The sequence below is a fragment of the Girardinichthys multiradiatus genome, chromosome 21 (genome assembly GCF_021462225.1).
Source record: "Girardinichthys multiradiatus isolate DD_20200921_A chromosome 21, DD_fGirMul_XY1, whole genome shotgun sequence".
NCBI lineage: Eukaryota > Metazoa > Chordata > Actinopteri > Cyprinodontiformes > Goodeidae > Girardinichthys > Girardinichthys multiradiatus.
In genome coordinates, this window is record NC_061813.1 from 34,057,652 (window position 1) to 34,079,418 (window position 21,767).

Consider the following 21,767-nt stretch of genomic DNA (forward strand, 5'->3'; position numbering starts at 1 on the left):
ATCGATTCAAACATGACCACCAAAACCAAGAATCATAAAATGAAGAGAAAACAAAATTTTGTTGTCACTTCCTCATTTTGTATTGACCGTTTCGGTTTGCTCTCTGCTCTCGTTAGCCCCCACCTTAGTTTCTGTTTAACATTGACCTTTATCATATCAGTTAAAGAAGACATTGATATATTTAGTTCTATATTTGGGTCCTTGTCTATTTCCTCTAGAAACTCATAAATACATCATGTGCTTTGCAAAAGGACAGGATGAAGCACAGGCCTTTAACTTAGTTTAAACCCTTAATGAAGGCCACTAACATCCCACTTTTTTTACCCTTACTTTTTGTTGTAAAGTATAGATTCAAAGGTCGTAAGTAGTTCATTGCCACTTGATGTTTTAAAAATATACAATGAACCAAACAGTGTTTCTCTTGTTGTGAGAACATCAAAAATAAATTAAAGGGATCCCTTTAAATATAGAAGATCAAACAGCACGTGGAAGCAGAGCAGCATCTGTCACATCTGTTGACATTCGAACCGCTGGAGGTCGTGCATAAGAAGTGTGTGTGACTCCTTTGTAACCACTGTCTCTATGATAAGCAACCGTTACTTTGGCCAATCGGAGGTGATAGTCCTCACTACTTCTGAAAATACTCTGGGTTTTAACTCATTTGTTCATCACGGCATCAGGATATAGGTTTCAGAGCAGACCAGCTTGTTATTACATACAGCTGGATAAAAAGATGTTCCTATGGAGTTAGTCAAAAAGCAAAAACACAGAAGTATTACACTTGCTGATTTACATGCTGTGAGAACGTGCTCTGTAAATTATCAATTTTGTTGTTTAAGGGATGAACATTAGCAGTGGTGTAGTTGTTTCCAGTCGGTCAGGTCTTAGCCATAGGCAGTTGGTTATTTTCCATACATTATTAAAGGTTACCATAATCTTTATTGAAAACAGATTAACACCCCTTCAAAAACACATGGAGCCAAAAATATGAACAGATTTTTCCTGAAGCAGTAGAGGCTGCTATGAAAATTTGTCATATATTTTCCTTTAAATAGTCTGTAAAGACATCTCAGCTTTATTTAAAAAAAAAAAAAATCAGAATAAACTTAAAAAACAAAGACAATTTTAAACAAATCTAAACTATTGCTTAAGAAGAACAGGACAAATCATGATTAAACCTTTATATTTCCTCATGTTTATGTCAAATGGAGACATTGCATTGATTTACAGAAAACAATAAAAAAGGAACTTTTTGTTGCGGCTTTACGAGTTTGTTGAAACAAACGTATTTCTGAGAAAAAGAGTTGAGTTAAAAGAAAGCCAAAATTTATTTATGAAGCACATTTCATTTACAGATTAACACAATAAGCCTTCCATTAAATCTAAAAACACAGCTAAAAGTTCAATGGAAAAAACACTAAATGTGAGCCTTACGAAGAGCAACATAATACAGTTGACAAATACACATGTACAGATTACACACATATAGAGCATAATAATAATAATAATACAAAATTCATACAAAATATACTTATTTTCATATACATAATACCTTAACCATAGGCTTTTGTTTTTTCAGAGTTCTTGTTTTCCTTTGGTTCAACACTTTTTATGTCAGTTTCCAAAGAAGCTGTAAGGAAATTAGCCAAATGTACTCTTGCTGCAGCTTTTCTGTTGCTAATCTAATATTTTACAACAAAACGAGAGCACATCTCCAGTAGTAAAGATGCTTCCTTCTCATCACTGGGTATCTGTTAAACTGAGGAGGACGTTGTCCTCACTGGGATCATTTCTGGTCTGTAAAGCCTTTCTAAGCTTCTCCCAGAACACCTCCGGGTGGTCTGCGGCTCGTGGCCAGCTCAGGTAGGTCTGCTTCTTCAGGAGCTTCCTCATGCGGTGGAAAGGAGACAGCAGGTAGGTGGGAATATCCTCAAGAAAAATCAGGATCAGCACATCCCTCTGCTCGTCAAAGAGACGGAAGCTGTGGAGACAAGAAGAAGCGAGAAGGGCTTTAGAACAAGAAATAACGGAAGGTATAGGTTAGAAAGCTCTAATCTGTAAATGTAAAAGAAACAGAAATAAGAAACCTATAAATTGGTTATTCTTTAAAGTCTTAAGAGCCAATACAGTAAAAACAGCAAAGTGAGGCAAAGTAAAATACCTATTCACAAAATAAGAACACAAATTTAAACACAGGAAACACCTGGCTATCTGGACCTCTCTGGAGCACCACTCGCTCTCCAGGTATCTGCGGCTGATGACACAGATGGTCTTCCTGCTTCCATAGATGGCGTCTGTGATGTTATCTGTGATTGGCTTTCCTAGAGACAAATGCATGCAAAAAGAGTCGGTCATGGTTCATAAACACCTCCAACAGGAGCAGTGCAGTCGCACCCTCTGCAGTACAGCTGAAATTTAGTTTTTTCTTAAGAAAATGCACCACAGACAAATTGTTGTGTGGCGAACGGACTGTTTTACTTAATTGCCGGAAGTATTCACTTGCCTCCCTTCACACACACATTCAATTGTAAGATCCTTATATAACAGCTTGACCTCTTTTGTAAAGGCTTTCCACAAGGTTTATGAGTGTGTTTATGAGAATATTTGTCTATTCTTCTAGAAGAGCATGTGTGAGGTCAGACACTGATGTTGGATGAGAAAGCCTGGCTTTCTCATCCAACTTCTCTCCACTCTAATTCAACTCAAAGATACTCTATCAGTTGAGATCCAGATTCTGTGAAGGTGAGGTAAGTTTTTTCAGAACAAACTCACTCGTCCATGTATGTGTGGACCTTACTTTACACACTGGTGCACAGTCATGCTGAAACATGCAGGGACAATTGCCAAGCTGTTCCAACAAAGTTGGGAACATGAAACTTTCAAAAACTTGTGGTATGCTGAAGCATTAAGAATTCCTTTTAATGGAACTAGGGGGCCGAACCCAAGTCCTGAAGAACAGCCCAATGCTACAATCCCCTCTGCAGCAAACTTTACACAAGAGACAATGCACAAGTGCTGTTCTCCTAGCAATTACCAAACCCAGAATTATCAATTGGATTCCCATCTATTGGATTCCCAGACAGAGAGGCATGATTTGTCACGTCAAAGAACATGCCTTCACAGGTCTGGAGACAAGTGACAGCCCTGCATCCCAGCTTTGCATTGCGCCTGGTTATGTGAGGCTTGGATACAGCTTCTTGTCCATGGAAACCCATAATGCTCTCTATGTGCTGTTCTTGAGCTAATCTGAAGACTACATGAAGTTTGCAGGTCTGTAGCTATTGACTATCGATTATTTAGAGGTAAGAAATTTAAAGATGAGCTTAATTGTACAGATGGCATGCTATCACAGAGCCACTCTGGAATTAACTGAGCTCCTGAGAGCGACCCATTCTTTCAGAAGCACTACCAAAGGCTGCAGACTGCAAGCGTAAGTACGTGTAAGGAAAAGGAAAAATAAAACATTTACATTTCTTGATAAAAAACGAATGTGTAAGGGAAAAGGAAAAACAAAACATTTACATTTCTTGATGAAAACGCATGTGTAAGGAAAAGGATAAACAAAATATATATATATTTCTGCTTTTAATTTTGTCAGGATTGGTCCTCCATAAAGTACTGAATTGTGTCTCTGTTTTGCCACACATTGGTCATCCATTTACTGAATCATTTCTTTAAATTGCCTTCTGCCTTTTTTCTAAACAATATCCTAGACATTTGAGTAGAAAGTATTACCTCTTTAACTCTGGAGAATCGTCTTCTGTTAAAACCTCTTTGATAGTCTAGTCTTGTATGTATGAAGGTTCAGCAAATAATGAAACAACACTGTTGAAATTGGCTTCTGATTTTCAGACTGTGGAAAATGGCACTACCTTTATGGAATGTGGACTTAGATCAGCTCTATTTTAAAAACCTGTAAGTCTTGGACCTCTCAAATACAGAAAAAAAAAAAAAACTCTGACTAAATGCAGATTCATTAACGCACAGTTTGTAAACTTTGCTATCTTTTATTTGGTTTGTTCAAATTGCCAATAATAGCAGTTATTGTGATTTAGTTGGCATTTCAGACCCAATTTAACAGTCAGAGGTCTGGTTCAACCTGAATAAACTCTTTAGAGATCAAATAGGTGGCAGTTATTTCAAATATTTGAATGTGTTTGCAGCCAGTAAGTTAAAAGCTAAAATATTAAAGCTTACATTTTTTAAATAAACATTTTTTATGGCAAACAAAAGATAAAGCCTGCCAATTTAACATAAATCAGCATAGAACCAAAATGTATTTAACATTAGCAGATGTTTGCTGTTTAGAAAATGAAAGAAGGAAAAACTTCTAGAAAATCTCAGTTTTCTTTTTTCCATACTTAATCCAGATGTGGAAAATGATCAAAGCTAAATCTGTACATTTCCAGACATTTCAAGACTTATGCAGGAACCCCGTAATACAGTGGTCTGACACAAACTGTAAATATTAAACACATAAGAATAGATACTGCTAAAGGTGTAGAAAGTTCAAGACACCACTTAAAATCTGTCAATATTAAGAAAGCAATCCTGCCCCATTAGTGCAAATGAATAATGGCGGCTTTAGTCTTCTTGATGGCCGTTAAAGAGATTTCTAATAATCAGGGTATTGCACAAGAAGCATATCTTGATAGGTAAGCGAAGAGCTTTTCAAAACCTCCACAACTTTGTTGTTGCAAAATATGATGACAGTGGTTTTTCTAAACATCTGTATGTGCCAGCTAGCTCTGTTGGGACCATAATTTCCAAAGAACATAAGTGCAAAGAACATAATTTCATCATAAACAGCCACAGTCAGCTGTTCCTCACAACACTGAACTCTTATTTTGTGCTCCTGTTTTAGGGAAATATAGTTTTGCTATTCTTTAATAGGATAAGCCCTTTAAATAGCAATTGCAACATCTTGATCTGAATTACATTTTAAAGAGTTTAAAAACTCCAAGATGTTTTGTAGATTATTTGTGGCCTACATATAAACAGCATAACCATGTAATGTAGAAATGATCTAACCTGGTTCAAAGTCTCGATGGTGCAGACACAACCTCCAGCCCTGCTCTCCTTCCAGTTTGGGTACCAGTTCTCCAATCACCCAGGGCTCATCAGTGGAGTTGTATGAGATAAAGGCGTCGTACTGGTGAGGAACTAGCTTATTTTTATACCTCGAGTCAAAGAGCCATGCCCAGAATAGGTAGTATGCACAGTACAGCTGCCACCTCATGAAATGATAAGCGAAGGATCCAATCATGACAAAGAAGATCATAGATGTTGTGAACACAAAGCAGATGTAGCCGTTATCCTGTAAACAGGATTTGAAGTTAAAGTCCAAAAGCTTTTTGCCTTTGAATTCATCTGGGTAGTTGCAAGAATAGTTGTATGCATCATTAACCTGTGTTTGTTTACTGGCTATTGTCCAGTTAAGAAACCAGACGTTATCACAGTCACAGTAGAAACTATTATACTTAAAGTCCACATACACAAGAGATGGAAGGGATTGTATTACATCTTTTGTGATGACTGAGTATTGATTGTGTCTTCCCTGAAGGAACTCTAGCTTGGTTAGGTTGGCATATATGAGGAAGTCTAATGACTGAAGAGAAATCCTGGATATGTAGAGGCTTTTAAGGTTTTGAATCGGGGCAAACAGTTGCGGAGACAGAGTTCCCAAATCATTTGAGCTTATATCAAGTCTTTCCAGTTTAGGTGTGTACATAAATGTGTCTTTATTGAGGCAGATAAGCTGACAGTTCCTAGCATTGAAACGCAAAAGGTTTGTTAAACCTCGGAGAAAGTTAGAAGGTAGACAAGACTTTCCCCTGTGGTGCTGGCCATCAATAGACAACTCTTCCAAATGGGAAAGATTAGAAAATGGTGTTTCTTTCAGAGGTGTACTGTTATAATATTTGATGTGATTATCGCTTAAATCCAATCGTTTTAGATTAACAAGAGCATTAAAGGCCCCTGTTTTTAAGGTATGGGTTGTAAGTACATTTGACTGAAGCTGAACGTCAGTGAGATGAATCAGTCCAACAAAACAGTCTTTATCAAGTGTCTTTATTTGATTTTGATGTAGTGACAGATTCCACAGAGGATTCAGTCCTTTAAATTCCCATTTCCCAATAGCAGTGAGTTTATTTCCATTCAAATGCAGCCGTTTAAGGTTTGGAAGATTGTGTTTAAAAGCTCCTTTTAAATCAGTAATTTGGTTGGATTGTAATCTGAGGACTTGGAGTTGCACCAAGTCCTTGAAAGCACAGTCAGTTAGAGCTAAGATTGAGTTATTCTGCAGGTTTAGTTCCTTAAGCTTTGTCTGATTGGAGAAATCTTGACACTTGATAGTGGTGATGATGTTTTTGCTGAGATCAAGCTTGGAAAGATTCTGCAAAGTCTGTATGGCAGTAGGAACAGATGAAAGTTTATTCTGACTGAGTTTTAAAATCTTTAAATTTGCCATAGATGTGAAGGCATTCTCGTAGATAGTTTTGATATGATTTTCTGATAAATCCAATTCTATCACGTTAACACACAGTTTAAATAAATCTGTAAAGATGAATCTGAGATTGTTGCTGCGCAACTGCAATTTGGACAACGTTGGAATGGAGCAAGAGAGGTTGATTAGTTTTCTCCAATTGCGTTTTATTCTGTTCACCGCGAGAGATGTTAGTGATGAGTTCATCATTCCGAGTAATACTTCCATGTTTTCAAGAGTTGTATGAAGCCCACTGATATCAAGACTGAACACTTGTCTTAGAAAAGTCTTATTTTTCACGTCCCATGTCATTGGTATGAAACTGAAAGGGTCGCCGATGATAAAACGAGTCAGATTTGGAAAGATATTGGCAGTTATCCTGAAGTCTCTTATGGGATTACGAGACAAATCAAGGGCACGGAGATCTAGTGAGCGGTTTGTAAGTTCCCATGAATGAAAACTTTTTAAATAATTTTTTCTTATCACAAACTCATGTAGTTGTGGCATATGCTGCAACATCAGATGAAGATTTTTCATCGTTTCAAGTTTGTTATTAGAAATATCCAAAAGTTTTAATCTCGTCAAGGACTGAAAAGCAGTGGATGACACTAGTGTGATTTTGTTGGTATTAAGTCTTAACTCAGTGAGGTTGCTCAACCCATCAAAAGCCCCGTCTTCAAGTTTAACGAGTTTGTTGTTGTTTAGAGTCAACTTCTGAAGGGAAATCAAATTGGCAAAAGCTGCACAGTCTATCTTTGAAATATGGTTTTCATGAAGGTTTAAATCTTTCAGAACTAGTAGATTTGTGAAATTCAAGGGTTGTATTCTTGAGATTTTGTTTTTAGATAAATCAAAACCTGTCACAGTTTGTGGAATGTCTTGAGGAACAAATTTGAGTTGACTGTCCATACACAAGGCTTCATTCTGGCTGACTCTGCAACTCTTTAGGGAAAATCCACTGACCAGAGGAGCAAAACAAATCATGTAAATTAGGAGAATAGTAATGCTAATATCACAACAGTTTGATCCTTCTATCAGTGCTGTTTTGTCCTCCTCCAAACCCATTTTTAACTCCTGAGGCAAGCAAATCCTGGTATTCCTGAAAATTCAAAAAAGTATATAAGTGCACACAGAAATTCAAACTTGGAAAGATCATTTAGATTTTTCTTATACACCAGATGTAAAAACTCTACACACCCCTGAAAAATTCAAAGGTTGTTGTGATGTAAAGGAAAGAAATTATGCAAAATAATTTCAGAGCTTTTTCCACGTGTGTGAGTGCAGTTTTTCTAATCTGTTTATGTCAAATAATTAGAACAACACATTTTATTCCACCAAGGGTGGTGCCAGTGTGGTGGCCTGGGGTGGGACAAGTGTTCACATATGAACCCAATTTTAGATGGCCAAATGTAACACATTAAATGTTTACATGTCATATGTGTAAAATCCTGTTTAAATAAATAAATATCAGATGTCCAAGTGCAAGTAAATGCAGTGCATAGTGATCCGCTAAATCTAGAATTTTAGGCCCTGTTAGCATGATGACAGTCTATTGAAAATGAAATTTTTCTTCTGTTTCTGTTTACACGTATACACAACGTTTTAAGCTAGCTATGTTCCATTCGTTCTGGTTTATTTTTTCAAAAACCTTTCTTCCTCCTTTTGGAAATGTTTCATTTTGGTTTTGAATACTGTGTAGCTGGAAGGATTTTTTGCTGTTACCTTTTTTTTAATTTATTTCTGGACAGTTGTCATAATGCATAACAATAGCAACAAGACCTTTTTAGGAGCATCAATTACCATCTCAATGCCTCAAATGATCACTGAACTATGACCCCGAATCCCAGATAAGTTGAAAATGATGTGTTGTGGATGCGGAGCAGGAGCAAAGCAGAGCAAGAGAAGAAAAAGTTAAAAAAAATACTTCATAGGTCATAATGGGTAATGTGAAATCTCAGGCCAACAAAATGGATAAAACTTCAATCACTGACAATGACCCAGCTAGAGTATCAGAAAAGCACTATTAGGTGTTTCTCTGAGATGTGGCTGCAGGATCATATCTCCGACTCCATCTTTCTCCCCAACTTTCTAACCATAAGACCCGACACAGATTTTAAGAGGAGCAGCAAAAGCAAAGGAGGGGGATTAGCAGTGCCTGATGGTAAAATCTAGGACTCTCTCTGCAGACAACACTCTGCAGAGAGAGTGTTGTCTCTGCAGCCCAGACATTGAACTGTCATTAGAATACTTTTGTCGATATTTTTTTTTTACCAAGAGTATTCAATAGTGTTGTTTTGGCAACCATCGGCTGTTTGCAACACTGCATGTGATGCCATTGGTTTAGTTGTTGCTATGCTATAGACAGACACAATGCCCCAATGCAGGTGTGGCAATATGTAGATTTTTTGCCACACATACTACTACACCGATATTTTGACACTTACTCATTCAGAGGAAATAAAATGTGGGATTTTTTAATGCAAATTTTAAGGTTGCATACATCTCTGCTTCTTGCAAATCAGATCAAAATTTTAATTTACTCTGCTCAACCTCTTGTTGTGGGGCAACCTATGAGATGAGGAAGTGTTAGAAAATTATTACAGCAAGCTAAGAAAGCTCTGTTGGCTTGTTTTTAGGCTACAGACTAGAGGCTGACATTTTTTCAGGAGTCCCACGGGAATCCCGCGGGACGGGAGACAGCATCAGTAAGGATCCCGTGATTGGGACGGTACAGGATAAAAAATGAACGGGAGCAGACGGGAGCGGGAGCTAAGCAATAGGAGGGAAAATAAACTTGGATCAATTGTCCTTGGAAATGTAAAACTGAGACTTTGTTATAAACTTTAAGAAAAAAAAACTTGGATTGACACCATTGTGTAGTTTTTTTCCAAGAAGCATAAACTATAATGCGAGTCAAACGAACTACACGACCCACAAGCCAACAGTGCTTCTGCTCGATGTTTTCCACCTGCGTTCAGGATGGAGGGAGCAAACGCAGGTGGAGAACTGGACGTGGTAAAATTGGATTTGCAACGTAAAGTCAGAGGTAAGGACTTATCTATTAAACTCATAGAGCTGACAGGAAAGTTGCAAATATTACCGAACTTCAGGAGAGTTGAATGTAGCGGTGTTAAACGCTTGTAAAACGTATTTAGTCGTAATCAAGTTCACCAGTGATTAAGGGACACTTGTAAAACAGATTCTGGATTAAATCAACCCTGCATCTCTTCATTCATCAAACCAAAAGTACCATCATGTGTCAAGTCTCATCTGACCAACAAAACTGCTGCATGTGCACTAAAGATTTAAGAGGTAAGATACGGAAGCCCGTGAGGGGACATGGGGGAATTTTTTTTTTTTTTGCGTCCCCACGCAATACTTTTGCGTTCGGCATTTTGGAACAGCAGCACAGATGACAAACTGCTCATAAAACAAACAGCAAAAAAAAAAGTACACATCATGCAGCAACAATAAGCAAATAAAGTGTCACAGATTTTTGCGGTTTTGTGTAGTATTATGGTTCAGAGTTCAGTAGTTTGACAGCTTGTGGATAAAAACTCTTTTAGTCTGATTTGAAGATAATTTTATTTAAGGCAGATTTCAAAATAAAACTCAATAAATCTCAAAACGGGTGTAGTGTTTGTTTCATTTTTGCAGTTATCTGGTTTGGAAACTATTCCACAAAGTATTGCGAGATAACGCAAAGACTATTGCGTGAGAACGCAAAAGTATTGCGTGGGGAGCAAAAGACAAAAACTTCCCCATGCCCCCTCGCGGACTCCTTAGAAAGGCTTCATCAAGGGAAGATATTAAATATGTGGTGAAATAGAAAGAAATTGAATGTACCATTAAATGTACAATTTATTTAATACATCATTAAATATTAAGTGTACCACTAATTACGTTCGTTCGTTCGTCGTCTTCCGCTTATCCAGGACCGGGTCGCGGGGGCAGCAGACTCAGCAGAGACGCCCAGACGTCCCTCTCTCCAGACACCTCCTCCAGCTCCTCCAGGGGGAGCCCAAGGCGTTCCCAGGCCAGCCGAGAGACATAGTCCCTCCAGCGTGTCCTGGGCCGTCCCCTGGGCCTGCTCCTGGTGGGACGTGCCTGGAACACCTCCCGAGGAAGGCGTCCAGGAGGCATCCGGCATAGATGCCCGAGCCACCTCAACTGGCTCCTCTCAATGTGGAGGAGCAGCGGCTCTACTCCGAGCTCCTCCCGGATGGCCGAGCTCCTCACCCTATCTCTAAGGGAGTGCCCGGCCACCCTACGGAGGAAGCTCATTTCAGCCGCTTGTATCCGTGATCTCGTTCTTTCGGTCATGACCCAAAGTTCATGGCCATAGGTGAGGGTAGGAACGTAGACCGACCAGTAAATTGAGAGCTTTGCTTTTCGGCTCAGCTCTCTCCTCACCACAATGGACCGGCACAGCGCCCCCATTACTGTGGCAGCTGCACCGATCCGTCTGTCGATCTCCCGCTCCATTCTTCCCTCACTCGTGAACAAGACCCCGAGATACTTAAACTCCTCCACTTGAGGCAGGAACTCCCCTCCAACCTGAAGAGGACAAGCCACTATTTTCCGGTCGAGTACCATGGCCTCGGACTTGGAGGAGCTGATCCTCATCCCAGCCGCTTCACACTCGGCTGCGAACCGCCACAGCGCATGCTGTAGGTCTTGGCTAGAGGGGGCCAGCAGGACCACGTCATCCGCAAAAAGAAGAGATGAAATCCACTGGTCCCCAAACCAGACCCCCTCCGGCCCTTGGCTGCGTCTAGAAATCCTGTCCATAAAAGTTATGAACAGGACCGGCGACAAAGGGCAGCCCTGCCGGAGTCCAACATGCACTGGGAACAGGTCCGACTTAGTGCCGGCAATGCGGACCAAACTCCTGCTCCGCTCGTACAGGGACCGTATGGCCCCTAATAAAGGGCCCCCGATTCCATACTCCTGGAGCACCCCCCACAGGGCATCACGAGGGACACAGTCGAATGCCTTCTCCAGGTCCACAAAACACATGTGAACCGGTTGGGCAAACTCCCATGAACCCTCGAGCACCCTGTAGAGGGTATAGAGCTGGTCCAGTGTTCCACGGCTGGGACGAAAACCACACTGTTCCTCCTGAAGCCGAGGTTCGACTATCGGTCGGACGCTCCTCTCCAATACCCTGGCGTAGGCCTTACCAGGGAGGCTGAGGAGTGTGATCCCCCTGTAGTTGGAACACACCCTCCGGTCCCCCTTCTTATAAAGGGGGACCACCACCCCAGTCTGCCAGTCCAGAGGCACTGTCCCCGACCGCCACGCAATGTTGAAGAGGCGTGTCAACCATGACAGCCCTACAACATCCAGACACTTGAGGTACTCAGGGCGGATCTCATCCATCCCCGAAGCCTTGCCACCGCGGAGCTTTTTAACCACCTCGGTGACTTCTGCCTGGGTGATGAAAGAGTCCAACCCCGAGTCCCCAGCCTCTGTTTCCACCACGGAATGCGTGATGGCAGGATTGAGGAGATCCTCGAAGTACTCCTTCCACCGCCCGATGATGTCCTCAGTCGAGGTCAGCAGTCTCCCGCCCCCACTATAAACAGTGTTGGCAAAGCACTGCTTCCCCCTCCTGAGGCGCCGGACGGTTTGCCAGAATCGCTTCGAGGCCAACCGGTAGTCCTTCTCCATGGCCTCACCGAACTCTTCCCAGGCCCGAGTTTTTGCCTCTGCCACAGCCCGGGCCGCAGCACGCTTGGCCTCACGGTACCCGTCAGCCGCCTCAGGAGTCCCACAAGCCAACCACAGCCGATAGGACTCCTTCTTCAGCTTAACTGCATCCCTTACTGCCAGTGTCCACCACCGGGTTCTGGGATTGCCGCCACGACAGGCACCGCAGACCTTACGGCCGCAGCTATGGGCAGCAGCATCGACAATAGATGCAGAGAACATGGTCCACTATGTCTCCAACATCCCCCGGGATCTGGTCGAAGCTCTCCCGGAGGTGGGAGTTGAATACATCCCTGGCCGAGGGCTCCGCCAGGCGTTCCCAGCAGACCCTAACTATGCGCTTGGGCCTGCCGAGTCTGTCCGGCTCTCTCCTCCTCCAGCGGATCCAACTCACCACCAGGTGATGATCAGTGGACAGCTCAGCCCCTCTCTTCACCCGAGTATCCAAAACATGCGGCCGAAGGTCTGATGATACGACAACAAAGTCGATCATCGACCTCCTGCCTAGGGTGTCCTGGTGCCAAGTGCACTGATGGACACCCTTATGTTTGAACATGGTGTTCGTTATGGACAATCCGTGACTAGCACAGAAGTCCAATAACAAAACACCACTCGGATTCAGATCGGGGAGGCCATTCCTCCCGATCACGCCTCTCCAGGTGTCACTGTCGTTCCCCACGTGGGCGTTGAAGTCCCCCAGCAGAATAATGGAGTCCCCGGGAGGGGCACTATCCAGCACCCCCGACAGGGACGCCAAGAAGGCAGGGTACTCTGCACTACCACTCGGCCCATAGGCTGAAATGATAGTCAGAGACCTCTCCCCAACCCGAAGGCGCAGGGATACAACCCTCTCATCCACTGGGGTAAAACCCAACACGAGACGGCTGAGCTGGGGGGCAACAAGCAAACCCACACCAGCCCGCCGCCTCTCCCCGTGGGCCACTCCAGAGTAGAAGAGAGTCCAACCCCTCTCAAGGAGATGGGTTCCAGAGCCCACGCTGTGCCTGGAGGCGAGCCCGACTATTTCTAGTCGATATCTCTCGACCTCCCGCACAAGCTCAGGCTCCTTCCCCCCCAGCGAGGTGACATTCCACGTCCCTAGAGCCAGCCTACGCATCCGGGGATCGGGCCGTTGAGGTCTCCACCTTCGTCCGCCACCCAATCCTCTTTGCACCGGTCCCTCACGGTTCCCCCTGCAGGTGGTGGGCCCACTGGGGGATGGCCTCGCGTCTCTCGTTCGGGCTTGGCCCGGCCGGGTCCCGCGAGGAGCAACCCGGCCACCAGGCGCTCTCCGACGAGTCCCGACCCCAGGCCTGGCTCCAGGGTGGGACCCCGGCTCCGCCGTACCGGGCGGCGTCACGTGCCTCGATATTGTGTTTTTCATGAGGGGTTCTTGAACCATTCTTTGTCTGACCCATCACCTAGAGCCTGTTTGTCATGGGAGACCCTACCAGGGGCATTTAGGCCCCAGACAACATAGCCTCTAGGATCATTTGAGCACTCAAACCCTCCACCACGTTAAGGTGACGGTTCAAGGAGGGGTAATTACATCATGTCGTCTTTAAAATTATACTTAATTATTCAGTGGCACATTTAATTGCATAATAGTCCATTTCATGATATAATGGTACATTTATTGTTTCTAATGATGTATTAAATAAATAAATGGTACCTTTAATTTAATGGCACATTTAATGTTACATTTCTTTCATGTTACATTTACTTCACTTATGGGACATTAACAACATTTATTTATTTAATTATGATTTTATCATTTTAATTTTGTCCAGTTTGACCCTCCATTCTTGATGCCTGTATAGGAGGTCGTGTCAGAATTTAAATCAGGTGTTCTGGAGCAGATACACATCTAAAACTTGCAGGGAAGGGGTCCCTGAGGACCAGGGCTGTGAACCATTGAGGTACAGTTTCTAAATTATGAAGGTAATGCCTTTTTGTCCTTTTGTTCAACAAGTACATTTCTCTTGCTAGGTGCATTTTTCTTTCGTTTCAGCAACTTGAAACATAAAAGTAATGTCATCGTTCAAAGGAAACAGTCACTTAATAAATGAGTAAAATACAACTACAGGTCCTTCTCAAAAAATTAGCATATTGTGATAAAGTTCATTATTTTCCATAATGTCATGATGAAAATTTAACATTCATATATTTTAGATTCATTGCACACTAACTGAAATATTTCAGGTCTTTTATTGTCTTAATACGGATGATTTTGGCATACAGCTCATGAAAACCCAAAATTCCTATCTCACAAAATTAGCATATCATTAAAAGGGTCTCTAAATGAGCTATGAACCTAATCATCTGAATCAACGAGTTAACTCTAAACACCTGCAAAAGATTCCTGAGGCCTTTAAAACTCCCAGCCTGGTTCATCACTTAAAACCCCAATTATGTGTGAGACTGCCGACCTGACTGCTGTCCAGAAGGCCACTATTGGCACCCTCAAGCAAGAGGGTAAGACACAGAAAGAAATTTCTGAACGAATAGGCTGTTCCCAGAGTGCTGTATCAAGGCACCTCAGTGGGAAGTCTGTGGGAAGGAAAAAGTGTGGCAGTAAACGCTGCACAACGAGAAGAGGTGACCGGACCCTGAGGAAGATTGTGGAGAAGGGCCGATTCCAGACCTTGGGGGACCTGCGGAAACAGTGGACTGAGTCTGGAGTAGAAACATCCAGAGCCACCGTGCACAGGCGTGTGCAGGAAATGGGCTACAGGTGCCGCATTCCCCAGGTCAAGCCACTTTTGAACCAGAAACAGCGGCAGAAGCGCCTGACTTGGGCTACAGAGAAGCAGCACTGGACTGTGGCTCAGTGGTCCAAAGTACTTTTTTCGGATGAAAGCAAATTCTGCATGTCATTCGGAAATCAAAGTGCCAGAGTCTGGAGGAAGACTGGGGAGAAGGAAATGCCAAAATGCCAGAAGTCCAGTGTCAAGTACCCACAGTCAGTGATGGTCTGGGGTGCCGTGTCAGCTGCTGGTGTTGGTCCACTGTGTTTTATCAAGGGCAGGGTCAATGCAGCTAGCTATCAGGAGATTTTGGAGCACTTCATGCTTCCATCTGCTGAAAAGCTTTATGGAGATGAAGATTTCATTTTTCAGCACGACCTGGCACCTGCTCACAGTGCCAAAACCACTGGTAAATGGTTTACTGACCATGGTATCACTGTGCTCAATTGGCCTGCCAACTCTCCTGACCTGAACCCCATAGAGAATCTGTGGGATATTGTGAAGAGAACGTTGAGAGACTCAAGACCCAACACTCTGGATGAGCTAAAGGCCGCTATCGAAGCATCCTGGGCCTCCATAAGACCTCAGTGCCACAGGCTGATTGCCTCCATGCCACGCTGCATTGAAGCAGTCATTTCTGCAAAAGGATTCCCGACCAAGTATTGAGTGAATAACTATACATGATTATTTGAAGGTTGACGTTTTTTGTATTAAACACACTTTTCTTTTATTGGTCGGATGAAATATGCTAATTTTGTGAGATAGGAATTTTGGGTTTTCATGAGCTGTATGCCAAAATCATCCGTATTAAGACAATAAAAGACCTGAAATATTTCAGTTAATGTGCAATGAATCTAAAATATATGAATATTAAATTTTCATCATTACATTATAGAAAATAATGAACTTTATCACAATATGCTAATTTTTTGAGAAGGACCTGTATGTGCATTTTGTTTATTCAGCTAAGATAGGCATGGTCTGTTTCCTTGTTTGATATTTTATTATTTCTTCATTATTATTCTTTTTACGTTAACTGGCCTTTACTACAGCTAAAAACAGGGACCTAACTGGTCCTTCAAATAAAGAAATTGCCAAAAGACTAAATGAAGAAAACAAAAATGGGAGTGGCACAGGAGTGGGAGTCGTTCTGAATGGGAGCGGGATGGGAATGGGAGTCAATTTACCAGGAGTGGGACGGAACAGGATTTTTTTCGTTATGCTGGCCTGGGATTGGAATGGGACAAGACATTTTTCTGTGGGAGCGGGATGTGACAGGAGAGAAAATCCACTCCCGTGTCACCCTCTACTACAGACTAGGAGGTACTCTAACTGACTGTCACTGACTATATAAACCTCTCTGTGGTCAACACCATCCCCATCAGAAAAGTAAGATGCTTCCCCGATAACAAACCCTAGATCACCAGTGACCTGAAGGAACGGCTTAACAATAGAAAAAAAAGCTTTCAATGAAGAGGGCAGGGGATTTTGAAGGAGTATACAAGAACAACGTTGCAGCTGGAGAGAGAGCTCCAGCTGAACAATATAAGAGATGTGTGGTCAGCGACAAAGAAGACCACAGGCTTCAAGCAGAAGGACGATCCGATTGATGAAGTCTGGACAGAGCCAATGAAGTGAACATATTCTTCAAAAGGCTCAGTTCAAGACCAAGCTCAGCATCCTTCTCTCATGTCCTCAGCCCAAGACACTTCCCACTAGATGACTGCATGTGTCTGGTGTATCAGAGATGGACAACATGCTAATTTCTGGCATGGGGTGGGAACGATAATTTGATATTGAATGTGAACAAAACAAAAAAAGATTTTCATCATGGAGAAACAAGTGGAGGTAAAGGAGGTGGAGGTGTATAAAACCTCAGTGTTCTCCTGAACAATGGACTGGACTGGAGACGTAACAGTGAAGCTGCATATAAAAAGGAACAGAGCAGACTGTGCTTCTGGAGGAAGTGCTTGCAGCTTTATGCGGCAGATCTTCTATATATCTATTGTAGACAGTGGGGTAGCAGTATCACAGTCAGTAACTCAAAAAGGTACACAAGCAAATCTGTTCAGTGAACTGCTTAAAAACAGAAAAATGTAACAGTTTTGCTTAAAATAAGAACAAAATAAAAACATAGAAACACATAATACACAAGTAACAGCCCTTTAAAGCCATAGAGAAAATCATAAAAATCAGTAAAAACCAACATTTCACAATGTGTCAAAGGCCAGGGTGAAAAGATGCTACAGTAAAAGCACGGTCTCATCTAAGTTTACTCTGGAGGGACTATGTCTCTCGGCTGGCCTGGGATCGCCTTGGGCTCCTCCCGGAGGAGGTGTCTGAGGAGAGGGACGTCTGGGCGTCCCTGCTGCCCCCGCGACCCGGTCCCGGATAAAGTGGAAGACGACGAGTACGAGTATACATATATATATACAGTACTGTGCAAACGTTTTAGGCAGGTGTGAAAAAATGCTGTAAACAAAGAATGCTTTCAGAGAGATGATTGTTTTTATCAATTTACAAAATGCTAAGTGAGCAAACCCAAACGTACAGCCAGTCATTAAGAACTATCTTTAGCCTAAAAAGAACAAGACTTACTGGAACTGATAGTATGGCCCCCACAGAGCCCTGATCTCAACATCAAATGTGTCTGGGAATTACATGAAGCTGTCTTTCTTCCCTAGATGATGCCACTAAAGGAGCCATTACCATTAATGTTGTACTTTTCCTTCTAGAGAGCACTCCTGGATCAGTGCTTCAATATAAATAAACAGAATTGAATATATATTATAGTTTACATTAAAGGTGGAAAAAGCTTTGAAATAATTCATCTTGGTGCTATTTTATTAACTGTATTTTTTCATTTGCATGTTTTTTGTTAAGTTTTATTATGACAATGTTTCTTGTTTTATTGTGTTAAGCACTTAGGGTCACAAACAAAAAACAAAAGAACAATTTGTGAAGAACAATTGCCAAATTAAGTCACAATAATTCTAGAGATTTGCTGATGATTGAGTGGACAAGAGATTTATTTTCTTCCATCGTTGTTCAAATGGCAAATGTTTTTTTTTCCATCAAGTAGATTTACTTCATAATTTCTCTCCACTGTTTTGTTTTCAAAGTGCCACTGCTTAGCCAGTGTCTTGTAATGACTTTTTTGCAAACCATTATTATAACCGATGAACGTCCTTAGCTCAACATTTTTAGTACATTCATGTTGTTGAGAGTGCTTTATAAATAAATTATACTGAAATTGAATTGAATTTTACTAAAATCACAAAAATGTTACACTTTAACTTATTGCATACAAAAATGAATCAAAATAAAACTAATTCTCATTTCAAATATCTGGAACCTACCGTGAAAAACAAGAGCCCACCAATCACCAATATTCATTTCATGATGAGCTTTTCTCAGTTGCTGATGAAAGACAACCCTTTAGGGCCAAAACAGAGTATTCTTCATTAGTACGAAGAGCAGATGATTAAAATTTTGCTGGATTAGAAACGTTTCTTCTTTCTGATGTCTGTCCCCTTTCTATGGCCAGTGAGGAAGTGAAAGCTGCCTTTGGTAATGCAAGGAGGGTTTTAGTATTGTTGACAAAAGCATTGTATTCACATTTAAACCTCAGAGTCCAGATTCTCAGTATGGCACGGCAAACAATCTAATAAATTTGTTTCTGTTCCTTTTTTCTTTTTTATTGTGTGACATACTGGAGGTTGGAGTAAACTTCCTCAGTTGAAGTTCAACCAGGAAGCAACAATTTTACTTCTCCATCATTTCCATAATGAATTCTGTAACCTTTGCCGTGGATTATTTTCTGAGGGTTTCAAGTACAGTGGGTCATTTCCCATCTGTAAAAGTAATTTTATCAACAATATCTGAGCATAACAGTTAAAGGTATGCTTTTTTTAAACTGTGTTAATTGCCATTTGTTTATATTCATTTAACAAATTAAATGTTATTTCAATCAAAACATTTTTGGTCAATCTTTTTTGGTGCCTGTTCTTTTACATGCTCATTTCGGAACTGCTTGAGTACATCCAAACATGACTTTTTTTTCTTGGGAATAAACGGCGAGATTGTGTAAAAATGCACAGGTACTTCTTCGCTAACTGACTAATCAGAGGGAAATTCACCTCATGCATTTTCCACCATGTAAGCAGTTGGCCAAGTAAATAACTAGCTCCACAACATCTGGGTCACTGTATTTTGTTGTCAGATAGTCCATTACTGATTTTTTGATGGTCTTTCTTAGATCTGAATCTTCATGCTTCTCCTGTAGAAGCTTGCTACTGCAAATGTTAGGAATAGGCTTTAGGCATCACACTGTCACATAATTCTCTGAGGAGAGGGCATCTGTGAGATCAAGCAAAGGTCCTAATGCCTTGCTGACAGCATCAAGGACGTCAATGTCCTGCCACTTCAGCACCAGATGCCTGGTTGACCATTCAGCAGCAAAGACTAGCGTCATGGCCTTTTCTTGTTCAAGAAGCCGCTGAATAATCATCTGCATGGAACCCCATCGTTTAGGGGATTCAGTCACCAGTTTATGTTGAGGAAATCCAAGCTCCTCTTGTGCAGCTTTAAGAGCCCGTTGCCTTTTCCAGGTATTTGAAAACAAGTTGACAATCTTACTGACTCCCACATCAATCCCGCTGTCCCTTATGATTCTCTATGTGAAAAAAAAAACACCCAAATAAAACAATAAATGATAATTCATACACTTTTCCAGATCTGTGTCATATATATTATGTCTGTCAGTTGATCGATTTCCTAATTTCTGATTGGACGACAGTGCCATCAACCGTGGTCATATTGCATAACACAATGGTGAAAAAGCAAATCTAGTTAATCACGCCGACAAGAACATTCCATTCATTCAAAGGAAGAGAGATGAATGAGAGATTGAGTTGTTCAAGTTAACACGAACACAAGGACAAACAAGTAGAAAAAAAACCGTTAACCTAGGTAAAAATGCTCTTAACTGACGCTTTGTTAAACCTCTCAACTTTGTTAGCAGTGACATTAGCTGTTGCTTAGCAACGGTGGACGCCAAGACTAGATTAGAACTACTTTGGTGCGCATGAAGAATGAACAAAAATGATCCATAGAGAAAATAAGTTGTGACCTAAAACGCAATTAAATGCAAGTAGAACTGTTGAATAAAAATAAAATAAGCAAACAAAATAGAGGTGTTGTACATCTGGATAGCCATCCTCATTAAATATTTTGTTCATATAGGTGTTTTGTATGTTAAATAGGGCTGCAACTACTGATTATTTTAACAATCGATTAGTCAGCGATTATTTTTTCGATTGGTCGACTAATCGGTAATCAAACGATTATTTTATTTTATTGCTAAAAATAAATCAAGCTGCTGTGCACATTGCAACTGACCTTTTAAGTCCAATTTGAACTTAATCAAAGTGTTTAGGGTATATTTAGGTGTAGAAAACACAATTATTTACTTAATTTGTGTGTTTTATTATACACAAAGCATAATATTATATTAAAGTGCGTAGGATCAATTTGAATGTATGTTTGATCAGAATGAATGGATTTTTTGTGAAGTGCCTTGAGACGACCTGTTGTGAATTGGCGCTATATAAATAAACTGAATTGAATTAAACAAACATTGCAAGTGCCTGTTGCATTTCAGGTGCTACCGTAGTGCTACCATGATATGCTAGTTTGACTTTGTACAGCCTTCAAGTCAGTGACTTGGCGGCTTTGTTTTCTGTGAAATGCTCCCATGCTTTTGAATGTTTTGGTCTTGCGCTAAACTTCTCCGTTACCCTTGCGGCTCCTCGCCGTTGCTGTTCCGCCATTGTTTTACCTGAGTGCCCGTTGCACATTCAGTTGACTGAAGCTTTGGAAGCCGATGCTTCTGCTGCATCGTAGCGCACCTTCTGGCTAGCATCATATTCTGGTTTGTGTTTTAGGAGGTGAAATACATTTGTAGTGTTGCTGTCCTTTCCTGTGACTGGTTGTCTGCAAAATTTGCATATTACTGCATTCTGCTCTGTGTCGGTGTAACGGCCACCTGTCCTCCACCTTCTACCATGTTTGTTGTTTGCACGTTGTTCGCACGTGAGTTGGACTGAAGGTGTGTTTCGCATAGTATACGAGGTGGGAATTAATCATTTTTATCGCGATATGACAAATTATTACCATGGGGAATTTCTTTGAAGGTATATTGCACACAATAACATATTACCCATCTCTACTTTTAGCATAAGAAGTCATTAGCCTGAGGTGTTGTTAGATTGACTTTCAAAATTAATTCTGTTAAATACATTTTTTCTGACTTCTGTCTGATACAGGTAAGTTGCTGTTTGCAAATAACTACTCTGAAAAACTCCACCTCACAAAAATAGATGTAACCCTTTAAGAGAACTTTGTTCAAAAGGTTATCCTGATGAGAAAACTGTCTTTAGAGCCAATTTAGGGAAGTTATGAAAAGTTGGTATAGTGTATTATTTCTCAGTTCATATTTGTTCAGATTTCTGTACGTTTGAGGCATTTATGACATGTTTTATTATGTTATTCGGTTCTGTGGTCATTGTTATCTTACTTCATTTTCCTGTTATTCTATCAGATTTTTTCAGACAGTCTTGTTTTAAGCTACATGGACAGCGTGACTCACTTAATTTTTTGGCATGCCTGCTTTTTATTTGTTTTTTGCCAGAGTCTACATTCTTTTCTGGTTTTCTCTGTGGTTCACCAGGTTATCACATGCATCTGTTTAGTCTGTTCATGTTTAGTTTGGCTACCTTTAGATTTCTGTTTCCTGTGTTAGTGTTTTGAAGCTCTTGCTT

The 21,767-nt window shown here is 41.2% G+C and overlaps 1 protein-coding gene across 2 annotated transcripts; it reads right to left on the reverse strand.

Annotated features, from left to right (window-relative positions):
- Positions 1-1,272: 1,272 nt before the first annotated feature.
- On the reverse strand, positions 1,273-21,022 carry LOC124858524 (toll-like receptor 13). 2 transcript variants are annotated; one of them, XM_047350596.1, is made up of 5 exons: positions 20,786-21,022; positions 18,306-18,382; positions 5,032-7,586; positions 2,204-2,321; positions 1,273-1,981 (listed from the first exon to the last, which is right to left on the reverse strand). In XM_047350596.1, exons 3-5 carry the CDS (start codon positions 7,550-7,552, stop codon positions 1,741-1,743), a joined length of 2,880 nt encoding a protein of 959 aa, XP_047206552.1. In that variant the 5' UTR covers positions 7,553-7,586; positions 18,306-18,382; positions 20,786-21,022; the 3' UTR covers positions 1,273-1,740. The 2 variants fall into 2 exon arrangements, with proteins under 2 accessions (XP_047206552.1, XP_047206553.1); XM_047350597.1 differs by lacking the exons at positions 5,032-7,586; positions 18,306-18,382.
- Between the last annotated feature and the right edge of the window lie 745 nt (positions 21,023-21,767).

What these genes read in the sequence shown, in the direction of transcription:
- LOC124858524 (XM_047350596.1), bottom strand. Translation starts at nt 7,552, where the DNA reads ATGGGTTTGGAGGAGGACAAAACAGCACTGATAGAAGGATCAAACTGT. An exon ending in CCATCGAGACTTTGAACCAG is followed by an intron (nt 2,322 to 5,031) that starts GTTAGATCATTT and finishes ATTTGTCTCTAG; the next exon opens with GAAAGCCAATCACAGATAAC. An exon ending in AGAGAGGTCCAGATAGCCAG is followed by an intron (nt 1,982 to 2,203) that starts GTGTTTCCTGTG and finishes TTGTCTCCACAG; the next exon opens with CTTCCGTCTCTTTGACGAGC.